The sequence below is a fragment of the Cyprinodon variegatus genome, unplaced genomic scaffold, assembly GCF_000732505.1.
Source record: "Cyprinodon variegatus isolate N-32 unplaced genomic scaffold, C_variegatus-1.0 Scaffold20, whole genome shotgun sequence".
NCBI classification, from domain to species: Eukaryota; Metazoa; Chordata; class Actinopteri; order Cyprinodontiformes; family Cyprinodontidae; genus Cyprinodon; species Cyprinodon variegatus.
The window spans coordinates 1,659,761-1,680,821 of NW_015150473.1; the positions used below are offsets into that span (position 1 = coordinate 1,659,761).

The following is a 21,061-nucleotide window of genomic DNA, read 5'->3' on the forward strand; positions in this document are numbered from 1 at the left end:
TAGTTACACCAACAAAAAACCAAAGAGTTACAGAGTATATTTAGTTAAAATACTGCTTCACAAGAATAAAAAACTCTTTAGTAGGTACCTAGATGTATTCAAAAGTTTTATCCTGGTAAAAGTAAATTCATTATGTGTTAAAAATTGAATAGTCATGTTAATCATTAGTATAAATCAGGCATGTTTCTTGATTTGTTTGCTTTAAGTCTGGCAGTTTGGTTATAACTGTATACTATAAAGTATTTTTTTGTCAGCACCTTTTTCATGAATGAAAATATATATTTAGCACAAATACATAGATTAATTATTTTCACTATTTTTTTAATTTGATGAGGGTGTCTTTCTTTTGAGAAACTTAAAAACAATATTAGCTTAAGTATTCATGGCTGTTTGCATGATATCTATAGGAATGATCATTCATGTATGCTTACATTGCCAGATTTTTTGAATAAGTGCCCCATTTAAACTAATTCATTTCATAGAAGTTGCAATGAAATGGGGAGGGTTAACCCTAGGAAATGGGACTGAGCCTAAATGGCAGTTATTTTAGATTTTTGTTTTTACTTTAATATCGTTTTTGATAAGGTTTAAAAAATTTTGTTGGTTTTAAAATCTGTTTCAATGCTAATTTTCCAATATGAAAATCATTAAGTATCGTCTCCATAGTTGTCTACATATTGTAGATCTACATATTTTATGTGCAGAAAAAACATTGCACATTAATGAAGGAACATTACTGTGTTGTGTTTAAACAAGTTTGAAACATTCATGATAATAACGTGCATCTGAAGTACTTTCCCTTTAGGATATATTTTAATGTGCTATAGATCCCTGCTTGCAGGCCATGAATGGATTGTGTTTTACTAAGTAGAAGTGGCCTTGCAGGGCTTTATTCATTGAACCCTTTGTTTAAGCAGCTGCATTATATGATAATGAGCTTTTCTATCCACTCTATAATACTTTTAAACTTGACATTTGAAAAATAAGGTTATCTGGCATTACGTGTAGATGAGTTGCAAGCATTAGTTGCAAAAAAAACTTTAATAGCTTCAAATTTTCTTGGTTAATCATATTTTCAAAAGAATATACTTTTGTCCTACACACAAAGCTGTTTATAGGAACCATAGGTAATAAACCCTGTCTGTGTTTCCAGAAGAGGCTGCTGAGGAAAGTGAGAGACCTCTTCGATCCTCCTCCAGGCCTGGACTCAACTTGACTGACCGAGATTTGACGGAAAGCAAAAGAACTGACCGTAAGTTCACAAATAAAAACCCTAATTTGTCAAACAAAACACACATTAAACCAATGGCAAGTCTTTATCTGCATATCTTTCGCTTTGATAACATACCAGTGCATGTGTAACATGTGAACGCTGCTTACTAGCCATCATGACCTGCTTTAATCGCTTCCATCTGACAGACAGAGAAGGGGAGAAAATAGAGACCGGGGGAGAGAGAGAGAGAGAGAGAGGGAATAAGAAGAGAGAAAAATGAAGAGAAAGAGAGAGGGAAAAGTTGAGTGTTGTGAATATTACCAGGCAGTGTCCAGGCCCTAGATTATTTTTTAATCAAATCAGTTTGCGTGCTTGTAATTTATAAGCGCCTTGCATTAATCTTTTCTCGTTCTTGTGCCCTCTCCGATGACATATTAATTTTTCATAAGCGCAGGATTAGATGGGGGGTTGTGTATATGTTTTTCTAATATTGCACTGCATCCCTGCAACCCTTAAATTAGTTTTTTTTTCTTTCACCAGCACCTACCCTGCATTTTCTTTCTATCCTACCCCACCCCCTTTTTTTAATCCATAACTTAATTGTTGTCCATACTGTGACCCTATCAGCAGTAATACCAATCATACAAAAATGGCCCGATGTAGAAAGAGGGGAGAAGAAACACAAAACGAAACACTGACCTGGAAGGGACCACAATCTCTAAAAAGAAGCTTTGTGTTTTTTGATTTTCGGCAACGTATTTGGTTGTGGTCAGGATAGTCCTGGCTTTGTTAGGTTTTATTTGCCCAAATAAGAATTCATCTAGTTTTATGTATGAGATGGAAATCCATGGCTGGGGATGAATATTGCATGGGATCTCTGTACACCTTTTTTTTTTTCATTGCATAAGGTTCTCATTTTTCCTCCCCTTACAAATGTATCTCATTCCTCTTTAGTCTTACCCCCTACCCCCATTGCCACCCCCCACCGCCTCACAGACACACACCAGCTCCCACCCTCTATCCATCTGAAGCTCCCTCCACACCTTCTTTTCCTACGGTGCCATACCTAGCTCCATAATGTGAGACTCAATGAGGCAGAAGGAGAGCTGAGTGAAGCTGGGGCCTATTAGTTTAGCTAGTCATCGATCTTTTAGCTCTATCATTCTGACAGGCCAGTTTGACCAACCGGTGGGGAACCACCATCCATGCATTTCTTGCTGTATTTCACTGCAGAGTGTCATTTCACAGCCCCAAAAACATGCAAAACAGGAAAGCGACACCGTGCCCAGATCCCAATCTGTTCTGAGGCATGTTTTTGTACTGTATGCACGTGTCCTTGCATGTTGTTTGAGCATAGTGAGGCCTGTTTTACAAGTAGGAATGCTTGCCAATTTTTTTTGTGAATAACTGCTTACAAGAAATGCCTTGGGGGCCAGGTTTTAGCTTTGCTGCCAAATCAAATATAATAGTGTAAGTATTTTATTTTGTATTCGGATTAACAATGCTTTCAGAAAGTTGACTCGTAGAAAAATCTATGGTCATTGTGTTTCGGCGTAAATCAAGTAATGTGGATTTTCCCCAAATATTTTTTTCATCACCTACAAATATCTGGCCTGCTTAAGCTGTTTAAATTAATCATGTGACAGTATAGATTTCTTGTTTAAAGTATAACTTTAAGCTAAAATAACATGGTATTACCATATTTATACAAATATCTGAAATGAAAAGTACACATAACTGTAAAAACTAATGCAATTTAGAATGTATAATTACTGTCTTTTATATTTATAATAATCAATTCAAAGCAGGCATCCACATTTTTTAGTAATTTTGTCATTGTTACTCTTCTGCTGTGATGCTGCAAGATTGTTAGCTGGCCAACAGCTATGGTAGTCAGCCTGCAGTTGGTTGCTTATGGTCAAAACTCATATACTGCACACTACAGTGCTACTTAGAACTGAACAATTTATTAAAGGGAAATTTAATGCTCGGAATTGATGTGTAGAAAATCTCAAACAGAAGGAACCAATTGAATTTTTATGTTTGGCGGGCAGCAATATTTCCAGCGATATACATATAAACTATGCTTGCTAATAATATTTTTGACCACTTCCCTGGACTTTCATTGTCAACATCTGATGCAGAGCTTGGTAACTGAGGTCATACATTTTAGACGGGAGAAGGGGACAGTTGGAAAGAAAATATGGGTTAAACAGCAGTACTGAATAATACTGCAATGTAACCTTTTCCTAGAAGAGAACAGCCCTAGTTTTAGCTTTCTGGGGCTGATGGGTGGTGTTCCTCACTTTTCTAAACAAAAAGTGTTTATATGCTTCACAAAGAGAAATATACCTAAGTATTCATATTAATCTTCCTGCTAAACATTGTTTTTTTGCCTCACACTAAAATGTCTTTAGTTTTGACATAAACTCTTGAAAACCTTTCCACACCTTGATAGTGATAACCCGCCCATGCTTAGTTCCAAAGGAAGTATTTCCAAGTTGATCAGAGTGTGTACTTCATCTCAATGACTGAAGTGGTTTAAGTACAGAACAGCAGAAAGAGAAAGATATTGTAAAAATGATGTAGATTTTTTTTATTTATTACCAATATATTTTTTTTTTTTTCTAATTTAGACGTCACTTTACATTAACTATATCTCCTGTTAAATTTTTCATGCAAATGCACTTGATCTGGATTACTTCCAGAAAGCTTTGTGCCGTGTGTGTAGATGGCACATGTCGCCACTATAGCTCAGGGGCCCAGTTCTTATAAATAACAGACCAAACAAAAGCCCGGCATAGAAATGAGTCTGTCAGATAGCCCTAAGAAATTAGACATCTCTAACCGATTTAGATTAGAACAGAAAGCATTTATTGTTCCTGCAATCAAATGTTAAATACAACTGTTGTGAAGGTAAAATAGGGGGAACAAAATCATTTACAAAATACTCCATAATTGTTTAGTCATATTCAAAACATTATCAGGGATTTGTATGTGCATATATCTTGCAAATTTGCCAAACTTGAGAGCAGCGATGTGCTTCATTTCTGAGGAGATTAAATATGTTAAGCAAATTAGCATGTTTAATTGCAGGCCTGCAGCAGTTCCTATGTGGGTTTTCTTTGTGATGACAGCTTGTTGAATGTCTCATACAGTTTGTCAAATGTGACAAGACCTTGCTCATATTTATATCCCATTAGATGTGGAGATGGAGGTGAAAGGGAGGCTAGTCATTAAAAAACACAAACTATAAAAGACAGCTGCTGTTTAATAGCCTTTCTTTGCCCCCCTCCCTCTCTCTTTCACTCCCTCTCTCCATGTATGCCTGTGCTCCTTTCCATTTTCCTCCTTTCTGAGTCTATCTCTTTGTGTACTTCCCTCTGGCTAGACCTGGGCCCGCTGAGTGCTTCGGTGGGAGTTTGAGGTTCAGAGTGTGTTGCTGTAATGTTATCAGGTGACCAGAGGTCAGCCTAATGCGTAACCCCAGAGCAGTAGGCCAGTAAATCATCTTGGTTGGCCCTCCCTGGCCCGCTTTGGCCGGCTCTGCCTCCTAGATTTACTGCTCTGTAACGCTAGCCAGTCTGCCAGGGATCAGAACAGCTAAATTGAATACTAAATCCATGCCACCAAGCCTCCATTGCTCCATGTTTGTGTGTTTTGTTTCTCGTTTTTTTTTTCTTCATGAATTTGAAAGAGTATATTTAAAAAACTTGAAGACATATTAAAAATATTTAATAAAATTACTTGCTAATTTTAAAATCATTTTGTTGCACCTTTACAGCTCAAATCTACAAGCATTATATTTCTCCCTGAGTTCAAACAGAAAGAAACTGAAACTTGCTTATGCACATACCATCTCATCTTGCTATATGTAGTGAGGATTATGTTTTGACTCTGTGACTTCCATTGATTTTCAGTTATTTGCAACCATCTCTTTGTCCAACTCCTGACAATAACACTAAACCGAACCATCACCAGTGCATACCTCATCCTGAGTTTAACTTACACAACAGTCCTAAACCTAAGTTTTAGTAAAAAGATAGAAAGGATCACCAAAATATTTTCACTTCGGTACAAACGGTCCTCAATTTGACAGAAAAAGGAGCTCAGATGCACATGATAAACCACAAATATCAGGCTATATAACCTTTTTTTTTTAAATATGTATGTTTTGGTTTTTCAGACAATACCACTTTCTATTTTAGATTCAACTTTGCATTTGTGCAAGTGTGTGTGTGTTGCTTGCAGGTCTTTAAATGCCACTGACAGTTGCAAATAAAGATGGGTGTTGTGTTTTCTGGTCTTTCCTCCAGCAATGCAAAAGGGGCTTGAGTGTCATAAATCACTTTTTGATTTATCTAATCAAAGAAGGTCCTGCTCTGTGCAGACATTTGTCACTGGTGGGTTGAGAGGGAGAGGGGTGGGGTAGGGTTTATTCTGTCGATCCACTTCATTTGGTGAAGGGATGAATTTAAGGTGGAAGGACAGGAGGATACAGAGAGGGGGATGGACAGTCATTAAGTGTGGGTTGCAGATTTGCAGACAAAGAGAAGACTGGTGCCAAAGAAGATAAAGAGAGGTTTTTACACTGCAAAAACTATCTAAAAATTAGTAAAAAAAAATGTCTTAAATTAAGTTTATTTACCCTTAATTTGAGCAGGTAAATGAGATAGTTTGCCAACAGAATGAGCAATCTTAAAATCAGATATTTAGATAATATGAATTTTAAGTGTAAATTGTCTTGTTCCATTGGCAAAATGTCTCCTTTACCTCCTCAATCAAAGAACAAATGCACTTATTCTAAGAAAAAATTACTTATCTAGATTTGCATTTTTTCCAGTGTAATATGTATAATATTTCTGAAAAGGAATCTCAATTTCATGATTATTTTATTTACCGATCTATAGGAAACTCCATCCTTGGAAATTATTTACCACTTGAATGTACTTTTACACCTCAAAACAGTTTTTTTTTTTATTCACCATTGATTAAAAGCACTAGGTCAAAGATACATATAAGCCAGAAGGACATATCAACATGTTCCATGTGCAGAAAAAAAAACTCACACATTACACAAATACGCATTTACATTCAGCATGACAGTAATCAATGGTGATGTGCAGGCCCCGTTTCCCTAGCCACATTGTAAATGTGTTTGCAGGCTCTTGTCCGACAATCGCCTCATCTCTTTTCTCCTGAATGTAATTTAGTTGCAAATTGACTGGAAGACGGGGGTAAAAATTGAAAGTTGAAATTAGAAATGGTTATAATAAATGTGGGAGGCGGAGATGCAGACTTTGGTGAGGTCATGTGATGTGACTGGCGCTTCTAGCCAGGGCCAATCTGACCAATGGAGTGTCAATGTCTTGACAAGAGGTGAATATACAGACGCATATATGCACATACACACATATGCAAGCCTTGCAGGGGCCATCATGAGCAGTGAAAGACAAAATTACCTCGCTCTTCTGGGTTGCAGAGCAATTCTCGGATGTTCTTGGAAATTCACATTGTGCCCTTGCCCCCACCCCCCCACGCTTTTTTTTTTTCCAGCCCACTCTCCTTCTTTCTCTCTTGTCACTTTCCTTGACAGGCCAATATTTCAGGCTCCAGATATAGGGGATTACAAATAAAATAAGTGGAACGCCTACTTAATGCAACAGAATTAAAATGCATGAACGGGCCGGAGGAATTGATATGCGTCCAATACAAACACGAGCCAAAGAATAATATGAAATACAAAAATGTTTTTTTTTCCACCCCCCTCTCCATGTATCAGTGCTTTGATTTCCCCTTTTTTCCATTTGTGCATCTAGCGTGAAGCGTTGATTCGCAAGAGTGAGGCTCACATATTGCCTTGAGTGACCAGACGAGGGAGGGGACACGAAAGAGGGAGGGGAGGAATAGCTGTGGGAGAGGGGGAGGAAGAAAGCAAGAGGGAGGGAATGAGGGAGGGAGAGTTGCAGTTGCTGTGTCTTTGTGTCGAGCAGATTGGGTAAATTGCAGTGGCAGAGTATAGCAGGGCCTGCACGCCTTGTATCTTAGGATGAGGCTAATGAAAGATTTATCAGTGGCTGCAGCATTTACTAAATACAACCAGAGGCTGATCTCTCCACATTGAGCCCCGCTGTTTACGTCTCGCGTACACATTCTTACACGCACACACACTGCTACTGTACCACCAGCCGTGACCGGGCCTTGAAAATTTAGCATCTCGTACAGACACAGGAGTTGTTGAGGCAGTTGGGGAAATGTATATGAACTAATGAAGTGTATAATATTACCATAACATTTAATGTATGTCGTGCTGTGATAATGAGCCTGACTGAGTTTTTTCCCCATTTTGTATGTCCTCAGGGCTGCATCACGTCACTGTATGTGAATATGAATTGTACAATTTGTGCTTGTACCCATGCTAATGTTGTTTTGGAGCTTGATAATTTTTGAATCATCACCTATGCCCCACTGAATATTAATTAGAAAAGCCTTTTTTATATATAATCTCAATATTATTTGTAAATAGATAATCATTTGATCAATTACTGAGGTCATACAGCTTCATAATTTCAGCATATCAGCATGTTTACTAAATGTAGTTTTTACTAGCTTTTTATCCTACATATAGGATCTTAATACTATAACATGTGGGATCCAGGTCCTTAATCTTTGAAGGTTACTCACATTCCTTTCACATTCCAGCAGGTTGAGATCTGTACACTTCTCATTGCATTTCACTGGCTTAAGATAAATTAAATTTTGGTAAATTTGGCATTATCTTCCTACACTTTTGATAGTGTAGTATATGCATGTTTATCAGTAAGCCACACTACAACAGGGTATTTTGTGTTGCAACATATGCACCATAAGAATAGCAGCACTGATATGCCGTATATAGTATACATATGCTTCACAGCTATTCGGTTTAAACAAGTGCCAATTAAATGTTGGTGGAATAACTCAGGAAAAATATTATTTAATTCTATATCATGCTATGCAGAAGTTCTGTCTGCACAGATAAAGATTCAGCATGCAGAATTTTAGAATTGGCTTAAACAGAAGCATTTTGGGGCAATAGGTGGTAGATTGAACACAAAGGTTTGATTCACATCACAGAGTTGTTAAGTGATTTGTATTTATCTCAAAGATTAACACAAATACTTTATGGATAAGACAGGACCTTGCATTTAGACCCACATAGGATGATTTTCAGTATATCAACATACATGCCAAAAACTGTAAAACTCATGGGGAGAAATCAAATCAGTTATGGATTCGATCTTTGTGTTTGGTAGCTTATATATTTTGATTATTAAAGCATTTTGTTAAATCAAAGTTTAAACAATCTAAACTGCTAAAACTATTGAATGAAACATTTGCTTTTAATTCACAAATACTATGAAATTTAACTGATGTCATTTTCTCTTTTATAGGACCGAATGCACTGTCCAAAGAGGCAACTGGACTGAATGTCATGGGTAAACATTCCCTCCTACCAGATCGACAAATTGAAAGTCCACCCAAAAGGCCAAGGTCTGCAGAGGGGAGGACATCTGCCAGCGACCAGGTAAAAGTTTGCAGAAAATTGATTTAAAACTAGAGATTTTAAGGATGTGTTTCCTGGTAACTTAAATATTGTGGTTCTTAAGTTTACACTAGAAATAGAAAGTGTGTGCAGGTTGAATATGGAACATTTTTTTTTCACCAAACTATTCACGTGTTTCGAGTTAAATATTACCCTCAAATAACAAATGCTTTTGAAGAATTTGTCATTGCTAGTACAGAAAGCTAGTGGCTAATGAAGTAGGTTCATAAGCACTAATGAAATCTAACCTTCACTGTCACTGTGGGATGAGCTAATGGGAAAATACTTAACTGTAAGAAGTAAAACTGCTAAGCCAAGCATTTGGCAATTGCTGCAGCCAGCTTTCATTCAAAGGGTTAAATGTATCCCTCCATCCCTCCCTGACAGAGTGTTTTAACATCAAGCCCAACAGGACAGCTTTTGTGTTCTGAAGAGGAATACCAGCAATAGCCTTAGGCGTCCCTCTCTGCTTCTTTTTCTCTTTTTTGCATCTCTTTAAATTATATGTGTTTTTAAATTAGATTATGAAGTATTAGCTCATCTGGTTCCGGGCCCTGGAAGGAGGGAGGATGTACTCATTTCAGAAATGGATTCTATTAAAACAGGTGATAGAGACGTAGCTAGGCTTAGAGTACTCCGTCTAATGAGGGCAGGACATAGCTCAGGAGAGTACACACCTTTATCATCTGTAATCTCCTGAGTAGAAATTCTAGTCAATCATGTTTTTTCAATAAACTTGCACAATTTGCCTACATTTTCTGTGTTATGATAGGCTCTTAATATTCAGGAGAAGCTACTTTCACAGGATGAAACAAAAGTGAAATAGTTGACTAAAAAGAACAATTTCGTGCAGTTAATATTGACTTTTTAAAATCAAGGTCCATTTTGACTTAATATTTAATGAAAGGTCATCGTGCTTTGTTGTTTTTCAGGTTCAACAGTGTCCATATTGCAACTACAGCAGCAAAGATGCCAACCGTATGCAGCTCCATGTGATGTCCCAACATTCCATGCAGCCTGTAATACGCTGCCCACTATGTCAGGATGTCCTAAGCAACAAAATTCACCTACAGCTGCATCTTACACACCTTCACAGCGTGGCTCCTGACTGTGTGGAGAAGTTGATTCTAACAGTACGCAAATTTGATGATTATACACAAGACTTTTATGCATGCGTCAGCCAATGTAATACAATAAATAAGTTAATCTAATTTTACAGGCAGACTAAATATAGCTAAAGCACAATTATGAGTCTAGTTTTTATTCCAGTCTCCTGTGTGCTTTAGGGCATTGTTGTAAATATGTGTTTATATTTAAATAGTGTTTTTTTCTTACACAATAGACATAATGTACTTTAATCACATTTTGGCAGTTGAAGAAAGTATTTTAGAAGTATAACTAAATACAACTAATATAGCTTCCTTTTCTGAATATTGACACTGTATACTCCACTAATGTAACTAATTTTATTTCTTTCCCTTGATAGGTTGTTGGACCTGATACAGCCACACCAAATAATGTAATGCATACCCAGACTGGACAAGGGAAAACAACATCTTTAACTGAGTCGCCAACCTCACTTACTGATGGGTCAGGTACAAATAAAGGTGAGCAGGGAATTATATTCCCTTAATTAATATATTTAAACTGGAAGAACTGATTTTTTGCTCTGTTCATTTATAAGCTGAATTATAAGATTGCCGATTTAGGATTTTGTGTTACAATTCTACAAATTATTGTATTGTCTTGTAGGAAACACCTCAAAGGAGGATCAAACCATTCAAGAGAAGAATGAAATAGAGCACCAGGAACTCAAGCCCCCCAAAGAGGCTTCAGAAGCCCCAGACTGGAAAAGAACCACTGGCCTGGGAAACGATAGCAAGTCTCCTGATAGCCTACAAGACCATCTCACTGAGCTCCAAAGACTTCAGCAACAACAACAACAGCTTTCTGTTTCTGATCGCCATGTATATAAATACCGTTGCAACCACTGCAGCCTGGCCTTCAAGACAATGCAAAAGCTTCAGATACATTCTCAGTACCATGCTATTAGAGCAGCCACTATGTGCAGCCTTTGCCAGCGCAGTTTCAGGACATTCCTAGCCCTCAGAAAGCATTTGGAAAATGGACATCCTGAACTGAGTGAAGCTGAGGTACAGCAGTTAATTGGAAATCTGCCACTGAATGGTGACATCACTGAGAGTGAGGTCAGGGCCTTGGAGGAAGCTCAAGGCTTTGACCATGACTTGGATAAAGATGATGAAATGGACCAAGAGGACAAACCCAGTCCTACTGGAAGTGACAGTAGCTCTCTGCTTGATGACATGGGAGCAGAACCAAAACGGACCTTGCCATTTAGAAAGGGCCCCAACTTTACAATGGAGAAATTTTTAGACCCCTCCCGACCTTATAAGTGTACAGTATGTAAAGAGTCCTTTACCCAGAAGAACATTCTGCTGGTTCATTATAATTCTGTTTCCCATCTGCATAAACTGAAAAAAGTCCTTCAGGAGGCATCCAGCCCTGTTCCTCAAGAGACACCCAACAGCATTGACAACAAACCATTCAAATGTAACATTTGTAATGTTGCCTACAGCCAAAGCTCAACCCTTGAAATTCATATGAGGTCAGTGCTCCACCAGACCAAAGCAAGAACAGCCAAAACGGACCTAAGCAGCAGTGGTGTCACTGGCAGTAGTGGCCCCACCCCTGCAAAAAGTCCAGCTCCAAATGCACATGGAAACACTAGCAACTCAGACAATGCTAGAAGTGGAACTCCCTCTTCTAACAAAGAAAACACAGTTGAACCCAAAGAGACCAACAACAGCAACAACACCAAACAGACACCAAGTAATGAGCATGTTTCAGCACAGACAAGCAGCCACCAATCAGCACAGTCTTCAGCCCAGCTTCAGCTGCAGCTTCAGCATGAACTCCAGCAACAGGCAGCCTTCTTTCAGCCTCAATTCCTCAACCCAGCATTCTTCCCTCATTTTCCAATGACTCCTGAAGCTTTGCTCCAATTTCAGCAGCCTCAGTTCCTTTTCCCCTTTTACATACCAGGTGCTGAATTCAATTTAAACCCAGAACTTGCTCTGCACTCAGCAGCAGCTTTTGGAATGCCTGGCCTGACAGGGTCATTTCTAGAGGACTTAAAACAGCAGATGCAACAGCAGCACCAGTTACAACAGGCTCAGGCACAACAACAGGCTCAACAACAGCATCAAGCTTCTCAGATTCAGTCCCAAATCCAACAGAAAAGCCAGCAATTGCAGACTAACAAAACCAAAACTGAGCCAAACACTGTATCAGTTTCTGATATACAGATGTCAGCCGAGGCCGAAGACCAATTAGATAAACAGGAAAGCAGAGCTAGGATGGAAAATCCAGGAGATGGAGTGAATGATGGCGTAAAAGAAAATAAGGACCCCAAAAAGTCAAAGTTTTCAGAGCCACTGATCCCTCCTCCACGTATTGTGTCAGGAGCAAGGGGTAATGCAGCTAAGGCTTTATTAGAAAACTTTGGATTTGAATTGGTCATCCAATATAATGAAAACAGACAAAAAAATCAAAAGAAAAACAAAGAAGGCATTGAACAAGTAGATATCAACACAGATAAGCTGGAGTGTGGGATGTGTGGAAAACTATTCTCAAATATGCTGATTCTCAAAAGCCACCAAGAGCATGTGCACAGTCACTTTTTCCCATATGTTGAGCTAGAAAAGTTTGCACAACAGTACAGAGAGGCCTATGACAAACTGTATCCAATAAACCCTGCTTCTCCCGAGACCCCTCCACCACCACCACCACCCCCTCCTCCTCCACCACCAACTGCTCCAACCCCAGTATCAACTCCTCAGCCCCCTCCTGCATCAATGGCCAAACCTCAAACACCTGCACCATCACCAGTTGCTGTCTCTCATCAGACTGCACATCAAACTACTCTCCAGACCCAGCCTTCGCAACCCCCACCACCACCTCCTCCTCCACCGCCCACTGTTCCACCTGCACCACCCCAAGTGCAGCTCCCTGTTCCATTAGATTTGCCACTTTTCCCACCTTTAATGATGCAGTCTGTCCAACACCCAGGCCTCCCACCTCAATTGGCATTACAGCTTCCCACTATGGACTCTCTGTCCACAGATCTTACACAGCTCTGCCAGCAGCAGTTGGGTCTTGATCCAAACTTTCTTCGTCAGTCCCAGTTTAAGCGACCACGTACTCGTATAACTGATGACCAGCTAAAAATACTTCGTGCAAACTTTGACATCAATAATTCTCCCAATGAAGAGCAAATTCAGGAAATGTCAGAGAAGTCTGGGTTGCCACAAAAAGTCATTAAGCACTGGTTCCGTAACACCTTGTTCAAAGAAAGGCAGAGGAGTAAAGACTCTCCATATAACTTTAACATTCCTCCAATTACCACTTTAGAAGATATAAGAATGGAACCCCAGGTCAGTGCACATGAGTACTACAGAACTGACTCATCCATTAACAAGAGGTCATCTAGGACTAGATTTACTGATTATCAATTGAGGGTACTTCAAGACTTCTTTGATACTAATGCATATCCAAAAGATGATGAGATTGAGCAGCTCTCTACTGTACTCAACCTGCCAACACGAGTCATTGTGGTGTGGTTCCAAAATGCCCGCCAGAAAGCTCGTAAGAGTTATGAAAATCAGGCAGATTCAAAGGACAATGAGAAAAAGGAGCTCACCAATGAGCGTTACATTAGAACCAGCAACATGCAGTACCAGTGCAAGAAGTGCAACATTGTATTTCCACGCATCTTTGATCTTATCACTCACCAGAAAAAGCAGTGCTATAAAGATGAAGATGAAGAGGGGAATGAGGAAAACCCCTGTGAGGAATACATAGATAATCCTGAGCAACCTATGTTCAAAGCTACCCTGGCACAATTAGAACTATCCAAGCCATCTCAGACAGGAACTGCAACGAGTTCTGGCTCAAGCTCCCCTTTGATGGCCTCTCCTCGTGCACCAATGGGGAAAACATCACCTAAGCCAGATATTTCAACTGAAATAGAATTAAAACAACCTGAGATGGCTCCCTCACCAGTGATGAAGTCTCTACCAGAACCAAGGCCATCTAAGGCTTGCACACCTCAACCATCGCCACAAAAAGCTCCGCAGCCACAATTGTCAAGACCCCATTCTCAACCACAAGCAGCCACAGTACCCTCAAGTCCCCTTTCCCTTGCACTTTCCTCACTCACAAATAGTCTCCCCCACCAGATGCTTCAGTATCAGTGTGACCAATGTAAGATTGCCTTTCCCACCGTGGAGCTGTGGCAAGAGCACCAGCACATGCATTTCCTGGCTGCTCAAAATCAATTTCTTCATTCCCAGTTCCTTGAAAGACCCATAGATATGCCATACATGATCTTTGATCCAAACAATCCCCTAATGGCTAGCCAACTATTATCTGGGGGACTGTCACAGATACCATCCCAGGGTAGCTCAACTATGTCTGCAGCTGCAAGCTCTGGAGCAATGAAGAGAAAACTAGATGAAAAGGAGGAAAATGTTAATGATAAAGATGGTGGAAACAGTAGTGAAGAGCAACACAGAGATAAACGTTTGAGAACCACCATTACGCCTGAACAATTAGAGATTCTTTATGACAAATATCTTCTTGACTCTAATCCAACAAGGAAGATGTTGGACCACATTGCAAGAGAAGTTGGTTTGAAGAAGAGAGTTGTGCAAGTGTGGTTCCAAAACACTCGTGCAAGAGAAAGGAAGGGTCAATTTAGGGCTATAGGACCCTCACAGTCCCACAAGAAATGTCCTTTTTGCAGAGCACTTTTTAAAGCAAAATCTGCTCTAGACAGTCACATTAGATCAAGACACTGGCATGAGGCTAAACAAGCGGGCTTTAGCTTGCCACCAAGCCCAATGATGAATCAAGACAATGAAAGAGGTGAAAGTCCAAATAAGTATAATTTTTTTGACTACCAACAGTTGCCCAACAAGACCGATTCAAATGACTATGAGTTGCCAACTGCATCCTCAACTCCTGTCAAACCATCTGAGGCGCAGGTAAAAAACTTCTTAAGCCCTTCATCCTTAAAAGCTGAAAACTGTGATGAAACTGAAGGGCCTAATAATAATTCAGCAGAAGCTTCATCTTATGATCTCAGCAAGATGGACTTCGATGAGACATCATCAATTAATACAGCCATTAGTGATGTCACAACTGGAGATGAGTGTAATAACAATGAGGTTGAGAGCCTCACATCCAATGGAGGGGATAAGATGAATGAGGGCAAAAAGGGCCTATTGCAAAATTCTGATGTTGGTAATGAAAGGTTCCAATTCAGTATGGTGAGCCCTGCCCTCAGCTTCTCTGGAAAAGACTGTGACTCCTACTTTAGCTCCAGAGATGATGAAGTAGATGACTTTAATGACAGAAGTGAGTCATCCAGTCTCACCGACCCTAGTTCCCCCAGTCCATTTGGGGCAGCTAACCCTTTCAACAAATCTGGAAAAGTCAACAATACTGGTGATCGACCAGGCCACAAACGTTTCAGGACCCAGATGAGCAACTTGCAACTTAAAGTACTCAAAGCATGTTTCAGTGACTATCGCACTCCTACAATGCAAGAGTGTGAGATGCTTGGGAATGAAATTGGACTTCCCAAACGTGTTGTCCAGGTGTGGTTCCAGAATGCTCGTGCTAAAGAGAAGAAATTCAAGATAAACATTGGAAAGCCATTCATGATCAGTCAGGGTTCTCCAGAGGGGCCAAGGACTGAGTGTACACTGTGCGGTGTCAAGTACACAGCTCGGATGTCTGTTAGAGACCACATTTTCTCTAAACAGCACATCACAAAAGTGCAAGAAACACTAGGAAACCAGGTGGATAGAGAAAAGGACTACCTAGCACCAACGACTGTCCGTCAGTTGATGGCCCAGCAGGAGCTGGATCGTATGAAAAAAGCAGGAGATGGACTTAGTCTGCCTAGCCCACAGCAAACATCTGTGGATAACAATAATGCACTTCACGGCCTCAGCCTACCTTCTGGGTACCCAGGATTGTCTGGCCTCCCACCAGTCCTACTTCCTGGAGTAAATGGGCCATCATCACTTCCAGTTTTCCCACCCAATACACCTGGTGAGTTATTATGACAAACAGTGAAAAAAACTTATTAGAAGCTTTATGAACTGAACTTTATCATGCACTATTTTATTGTACTATATAACTGATTATTCTGCATCACAGATATGTTTGTGAAAAATCTTAATTTTTAAAGCTATTTTACATTCAAGAATTGTGGTAGGGAGTGCATGTATTATGTCAGCAGCAAAGCTGAACTGCTATTTGCTAATTTCAAGATTTTACTTAAAGCAAATTATCTATATAACACTTTGTTTTTATTTGCCCCTTATTTTAGGTTTGGTATATTTATGTCATATTTAGAAAACTTTAAATTGTTAAAAAGCGCATGTGACAGTTTTGATCCATAACAAAACCTTAACAAAAGATTTAAAGATTCAGCCAGTAACATGATCTTTATCTTATGACATCAAATTTCCAAAGTGATCTGGGATTGAATATTGAATCATTGAATATTTCCATATTTATATACCACTGTATTTCAGCTTTAGCGTCTCCCGGTGCTGGCATGCTTGGGTTTCCTACACCAGCCACCCCCTCTCCTGCCATGTCTCTCAGCAGTACCCCAACCAAGACTCTTCTGCAGACTCCTCCTCCTCCTCCACCTCCTCCTCCTCCTCCTCCTCCTGTTCCCTCCACATCTTTGGCAACAGTAAATCACGCAGAGCAGCAAGGCACAGATGCAGAGAGAGACAATATCAAGAAACCAGGAGACAAGCCACCTCAAATGAAGATGAAGGACAGAGAGAATGACAGCAGCTCACGCCCCAACACTCCAAGCATGGCCAAATCAAGGGAGAGATCATGTCCAGTGCCAGGAAAAGCAGGAAGTGAGACTGTCCTTGATGCAGCACAGCTCCAAGCACTGCAGAATGCTCTTTCTGCAGGTGATCCTAGCTCTTTATTGGGAGGCCAGTTCTTGCCCTATTTTCTTCCTGGATTCCCTAACTGCTTTTCTCCTCAGCTTCCCAGAGGGGTGCAGACAGGGGGCTATTTTCCACCAATGTGTGGAATGGAGAGCTTGTTTCCATATGGACCCACAGCAGTCCCACAAGCTGCCATGGCCGCTGGTCTCTCCCCAACTGCTCTCCTGCAGCAGTACCAACAGTACCAGCAGACTCTCCAGGATTCCCTGCAAAAGCAGCAGCAGCAGCAGCAGAAACAACTTGAGCAGCAGCAGAAGCAACTTGAACAGAAGCAGTCACAGCGACCAACCCCTGTTAAGACACCTCAGAGCGTCCAGAGCACCACAACTAATTCCTTCAAACCAAAAGAAGCTATAGACGCTAGGGATGACAACAAAGGCTCTTCGACAGAAAGCACAAAAGAAGAACCGAAAACAGACTCCAAATGTACCATGGATTTCCCAGATGCTTTTATTGTACCATCTGTCAAGCATGAGTTTATATGCAGGAAGTGCCAGATGATTTTTGCTGATGAAGATTCAGTGGTACGTCATCAAAAGTCTTTCTGCTACTTTGGACATCCTTTTACCGACCCGCAAGAGACAGTGCTTCGAAAAGCAGTGAGCAACTACACTTGTGTTGCCTGCAATGTGGTTGTTAATGGGAATGAAGCACTTGGCCAACACCTTCAGTCGAGCTTGCACAAAGAGAAAACAATCAAACAAGCAATGAGAAATGCCAAAGAGCATACTAGATTATTACCTCACTCTGTCTGCTCCCCTACTCCTAACACCACATCTACCTCGCAGTCTGCAGCTTCTTCTAATAACACCTTTCCTCATCTCTCTCGCTTGTCCATGAAGTCCTGGCCAAATGTCCTGTTCCAGGCCAACACAGCCCGGAAAGCTGCTTCCTCTTCCCCGTCTGCGTCCCCCCCTCCCCCCCTCTCCTCACCCTCAACAGTTACCTCAACTTCCTGCAGCACCTCAGGGGTTCCAACCTCACTACCCACCGAGAGTTGTTCAGATGAGTCTGACAATGATCTAAGCCAGAAGCTGGATGACTTAGATAATGCGTTGGAAGTCAAGGCTAAGACAGCCCCTGGCCTAGACACAAGCTTCAGTAGTATAAGAATGGATATGTTCAGTGTGTAGGAGTGACAAAAGGATCCCTTGCTTAAAGAAAAAAAAAAAAAAATAAGACTTTTTAAACTGCAGTTCCAAAGTTTCTCTTAACCCAAAAAAATTACAGTACCAAATAATTGACTCAGGATTGTTTTTCCCATATTGATATGCTGGCAAGATATTGATTGATTTTTGTTATGGACAGAACTGTTGCAGATGCTTGACTGAGCTTATATTGTATACAAAAACAAGGAGTAGGAAAAAAATCTCACAAGCTCCTTTGGGGAGCTTGTTTCAAGCCAAAAACTCTCACGATAGCAAATTGCACCTCAGATGGATTGTTTTCCAAATGCTAGCATGTACTGTATGGGATGACGATCCAGAACCCTCAAAGAGAATTTCTCTTAGTTTAGATAGGTGTAATTCAGTAGCTTTAAATTCTCAGGTCAGAACATAACATTTCTCATTTGTTAAAACAGCACCAAGCCTGGGTACACTTGGCTTATAACCAAAACATGTCAAGCTTTATCGGACGCATTTCCTTGATGTGTATAGAGTACCAAGAGACAATATTACTGTTACAATGGACAATGTGCATATCCTTTTAGTTTTACCCTACAAAGACAGTATGGGTTTGCCACTGAGGGAATTTAGAATGGTGAAGTAAATGTGTATGATGCCCCTGTGTTTGCCAGTTTGTATTACAGCAAGCTGTATCTATTTCCCACCCCCTGTTTTCTTGTAGTATATACTAATCTGTGCCAACTCTTACCTTCTCACTTTTACCTCTGCTCACACCCTTTTCTGAAGAGGTAATAACTCTAGTTTTGATAGACTCTCAGATTATGTGAATATATCATTTTTCATTTGTGAATTGCTGTACTGTTACGGTACCTGCTTGTGTCTGGACTATAGTGCACTTAATTTGTTTTTATTTGTCTTTTTATTATTTGAGTAGGTCATTTGTTAATTTAATAGATTTTGTTTATATGTATTGGTTTTAATTATTATTTGTGTCGATCGCAGCAGCATTTTGGTCCATATGTGTTACAGGATTAATGCCTAACAATCTAGAGACCTATTTAACAATTGGTGCATCAAAGAAAGCAGTACTGTATACTTGAAACTGTTAAGGTACAAGTTGGTCACAACGTTAGAAAAAAGGTATAATAATTTGCTATATGTAGGCAAATATGCTGCTTTAAGAGGGGGACAACAGCATTTTTTGTTTATTACCATTTCTTTTACATATGTGCAGGATTTAAAACAGTGTTAAACCTATACACAGCCACTTAGTGCATAGGTTAACATTTTCCCATCAATTTTCTGGGCACTTCTGAAGATCTACAGTTGAAGTCAACCTTAGACTCTTTCGTATTTAGTTAATTTTAAAATTTTTTAGAGTATTACCATACAACACTTGCTGCTACTGTGTAATCTTAATTTGCTTGCCATAAAGTCTTTCAACTTTCAACAAAACTGTTCCATTGAATGCTTTCAATTTTTTTTCTTTTTTATATTTTATTCTGTGGAACTAAGAATGTGAAAGCTGTCAAAGGGTGTTCAATTTTTTTACGAATCACTTTCTAGTTTGGAAACCAGTGTGATTCATTCCAAAGTAACAGAAGGCTATTTGTATGAAAGAAAAAGGCTTGTGAACAAAGAAAGCTAAGCTGTTGTACATATTCGTAGTTGGCTGTGCATGGTACAAATTTATTAATATGAAGAAATGCAAAAATGTATTGCTTTTGGTATTTCCTATTCTGAAATGAGCAAGTAGCATGTAATGCAACTGTTTGACAGGTTAAATCGAATCATGCTTAGTTATTGTTTCAAACAATGAAATCAAGTAACATTTCCTCTTATGTTTTATATTTGTAAAGGTGTTTTTTCAAAGTTTTAAGCAGAACATCACTTTTTAATTTTCTGTGTGAGCTTTTCAAATGTCATTATTTAGATTTTTAGTATTTTACATTTACTTTATTCCTGAGGACACTTTTCGATTGTGTTTCATGTGAGACATCCTGGCCTCCCAAGGTGCAATTCTGCCATTGTACAAACATGAACGACTGTCCTGATTCCAAAGGCTTTCACAACTCTGGCTTTTTGCCTTTCCCCACTTTGTGGCTCAGCATTATAAGACTGAACTGTCAGCTAGCATCATGTGCTAAGATGCTGGCATCAGACAGGACACTTCCCACATGAAGGACTGGTAAAAGCTACGAAACCAACAAAAAGGATGGTCTATCAATATAACTGTACATATATATTGCAACTGCACAGCAGCCAAAAAGGAAAAAAAAAACAACCTTTTTTTAAAAAAAAAAAATGGATGGATTGTGTCATGTTCATGGGGACAGCCTTCAAAAGGTTGAAATTGGAATTGCTCTTCTAGATGTCAAAGGGATTTTCATGGCGCAATCATATCCTACACAATATGTACTCTACAACATCTGGGTTACATAGGAAATGCACCCTGAGGTTTTAATAAGAAGAAGCCCCTATGGCTAAAACTTTAAATAAACTAAACCAAAAATGTTATTGATGTTTTATATATAGAGAGTAGTCGCATTAGTTTTTGTTACTGTACTGTTTGAGGTCTCAACTGTACCGTATCACGGTAATAACATGGTTTTGAAACCTTTTTTTTTATTTTGTCACAGACCTGTTGTCATAGTTGAAATGACGTTTATTGTAGATGGTATTTGAACAACTTCTGGAAATAGTTCATCAAGTATGTTTGTTGCTCATTGTTGTGATACATTAAAAACTGTATCTGCAAACCGGTTTTGTCTCCTCATATACTTATTTCATTTAATTTTTTCAACAGACATAAGTTCCTGGTATCGACTCTTGCTCACTTTTTTGTAAATGAAAATATCTGCAAGCTGTTTTTTTTTGCTAGTTTTCATTAGAGTATGTAACTGGCCATTTAAAGGGTTCAGTTTTGTGGTGCTAAACTGTAGATAGATAAGTACATCTTCAGATAAATTATATATGAATTTGGTCTATACCCAAGAATAAATTTTATACCACTAATGCATATACTAATCTTATTCAGAAATGAAATATTCAAAAACATTCTAACAAA

General features: G+C 39.4%; 1 protein-coding gene across 4 annotated transcripts in view; it reads left to right on the plus strand.

Annotated features, from left to right (window-relative positions):
* Window positions 1-20,779, plus strand: part of zfhx4 (zinc finger homeobox 4) — an 88,042-nt gene extending 67,263 nt beyond the window's left edge. For all 4 annotated transcript variants that reach the window (XM_015389421.1, XM_015389426.1, XM_015389414.1 and 1 more), the window contains exons 7-12: window positions 1,154-1,252; window positions 8,647-8,780; window positions 9,731-9,931; window positions 10,285-10,405; window positions 10,551-15,938; window positions 16,427-20,779. In XM_015389421.1, the coding sequence (XP_015244907.1) occupies window positions 1,154-1,252; window positions 8,647-8,780; window positions 9,731-9,931; window positions 10,285-10,405; window positions 10,551-15,938; window positions 16,427-18,000 (7,517 nt within the window). In that variant the 3' untranslated portion in view covers window positions 18,001-20,779. The remainder of the gene's footprint in view (window positions 1-1,153; window positions 1,253-8,646; window positions 8,781-9,730; window positions 9,932-10,284; window positions 10,406-10,550; window positions 15,939-16,426) is intronic.
* The last annotated feature ends 282 nt before the right edge of the window (window positions 20,780-21,061 follow it).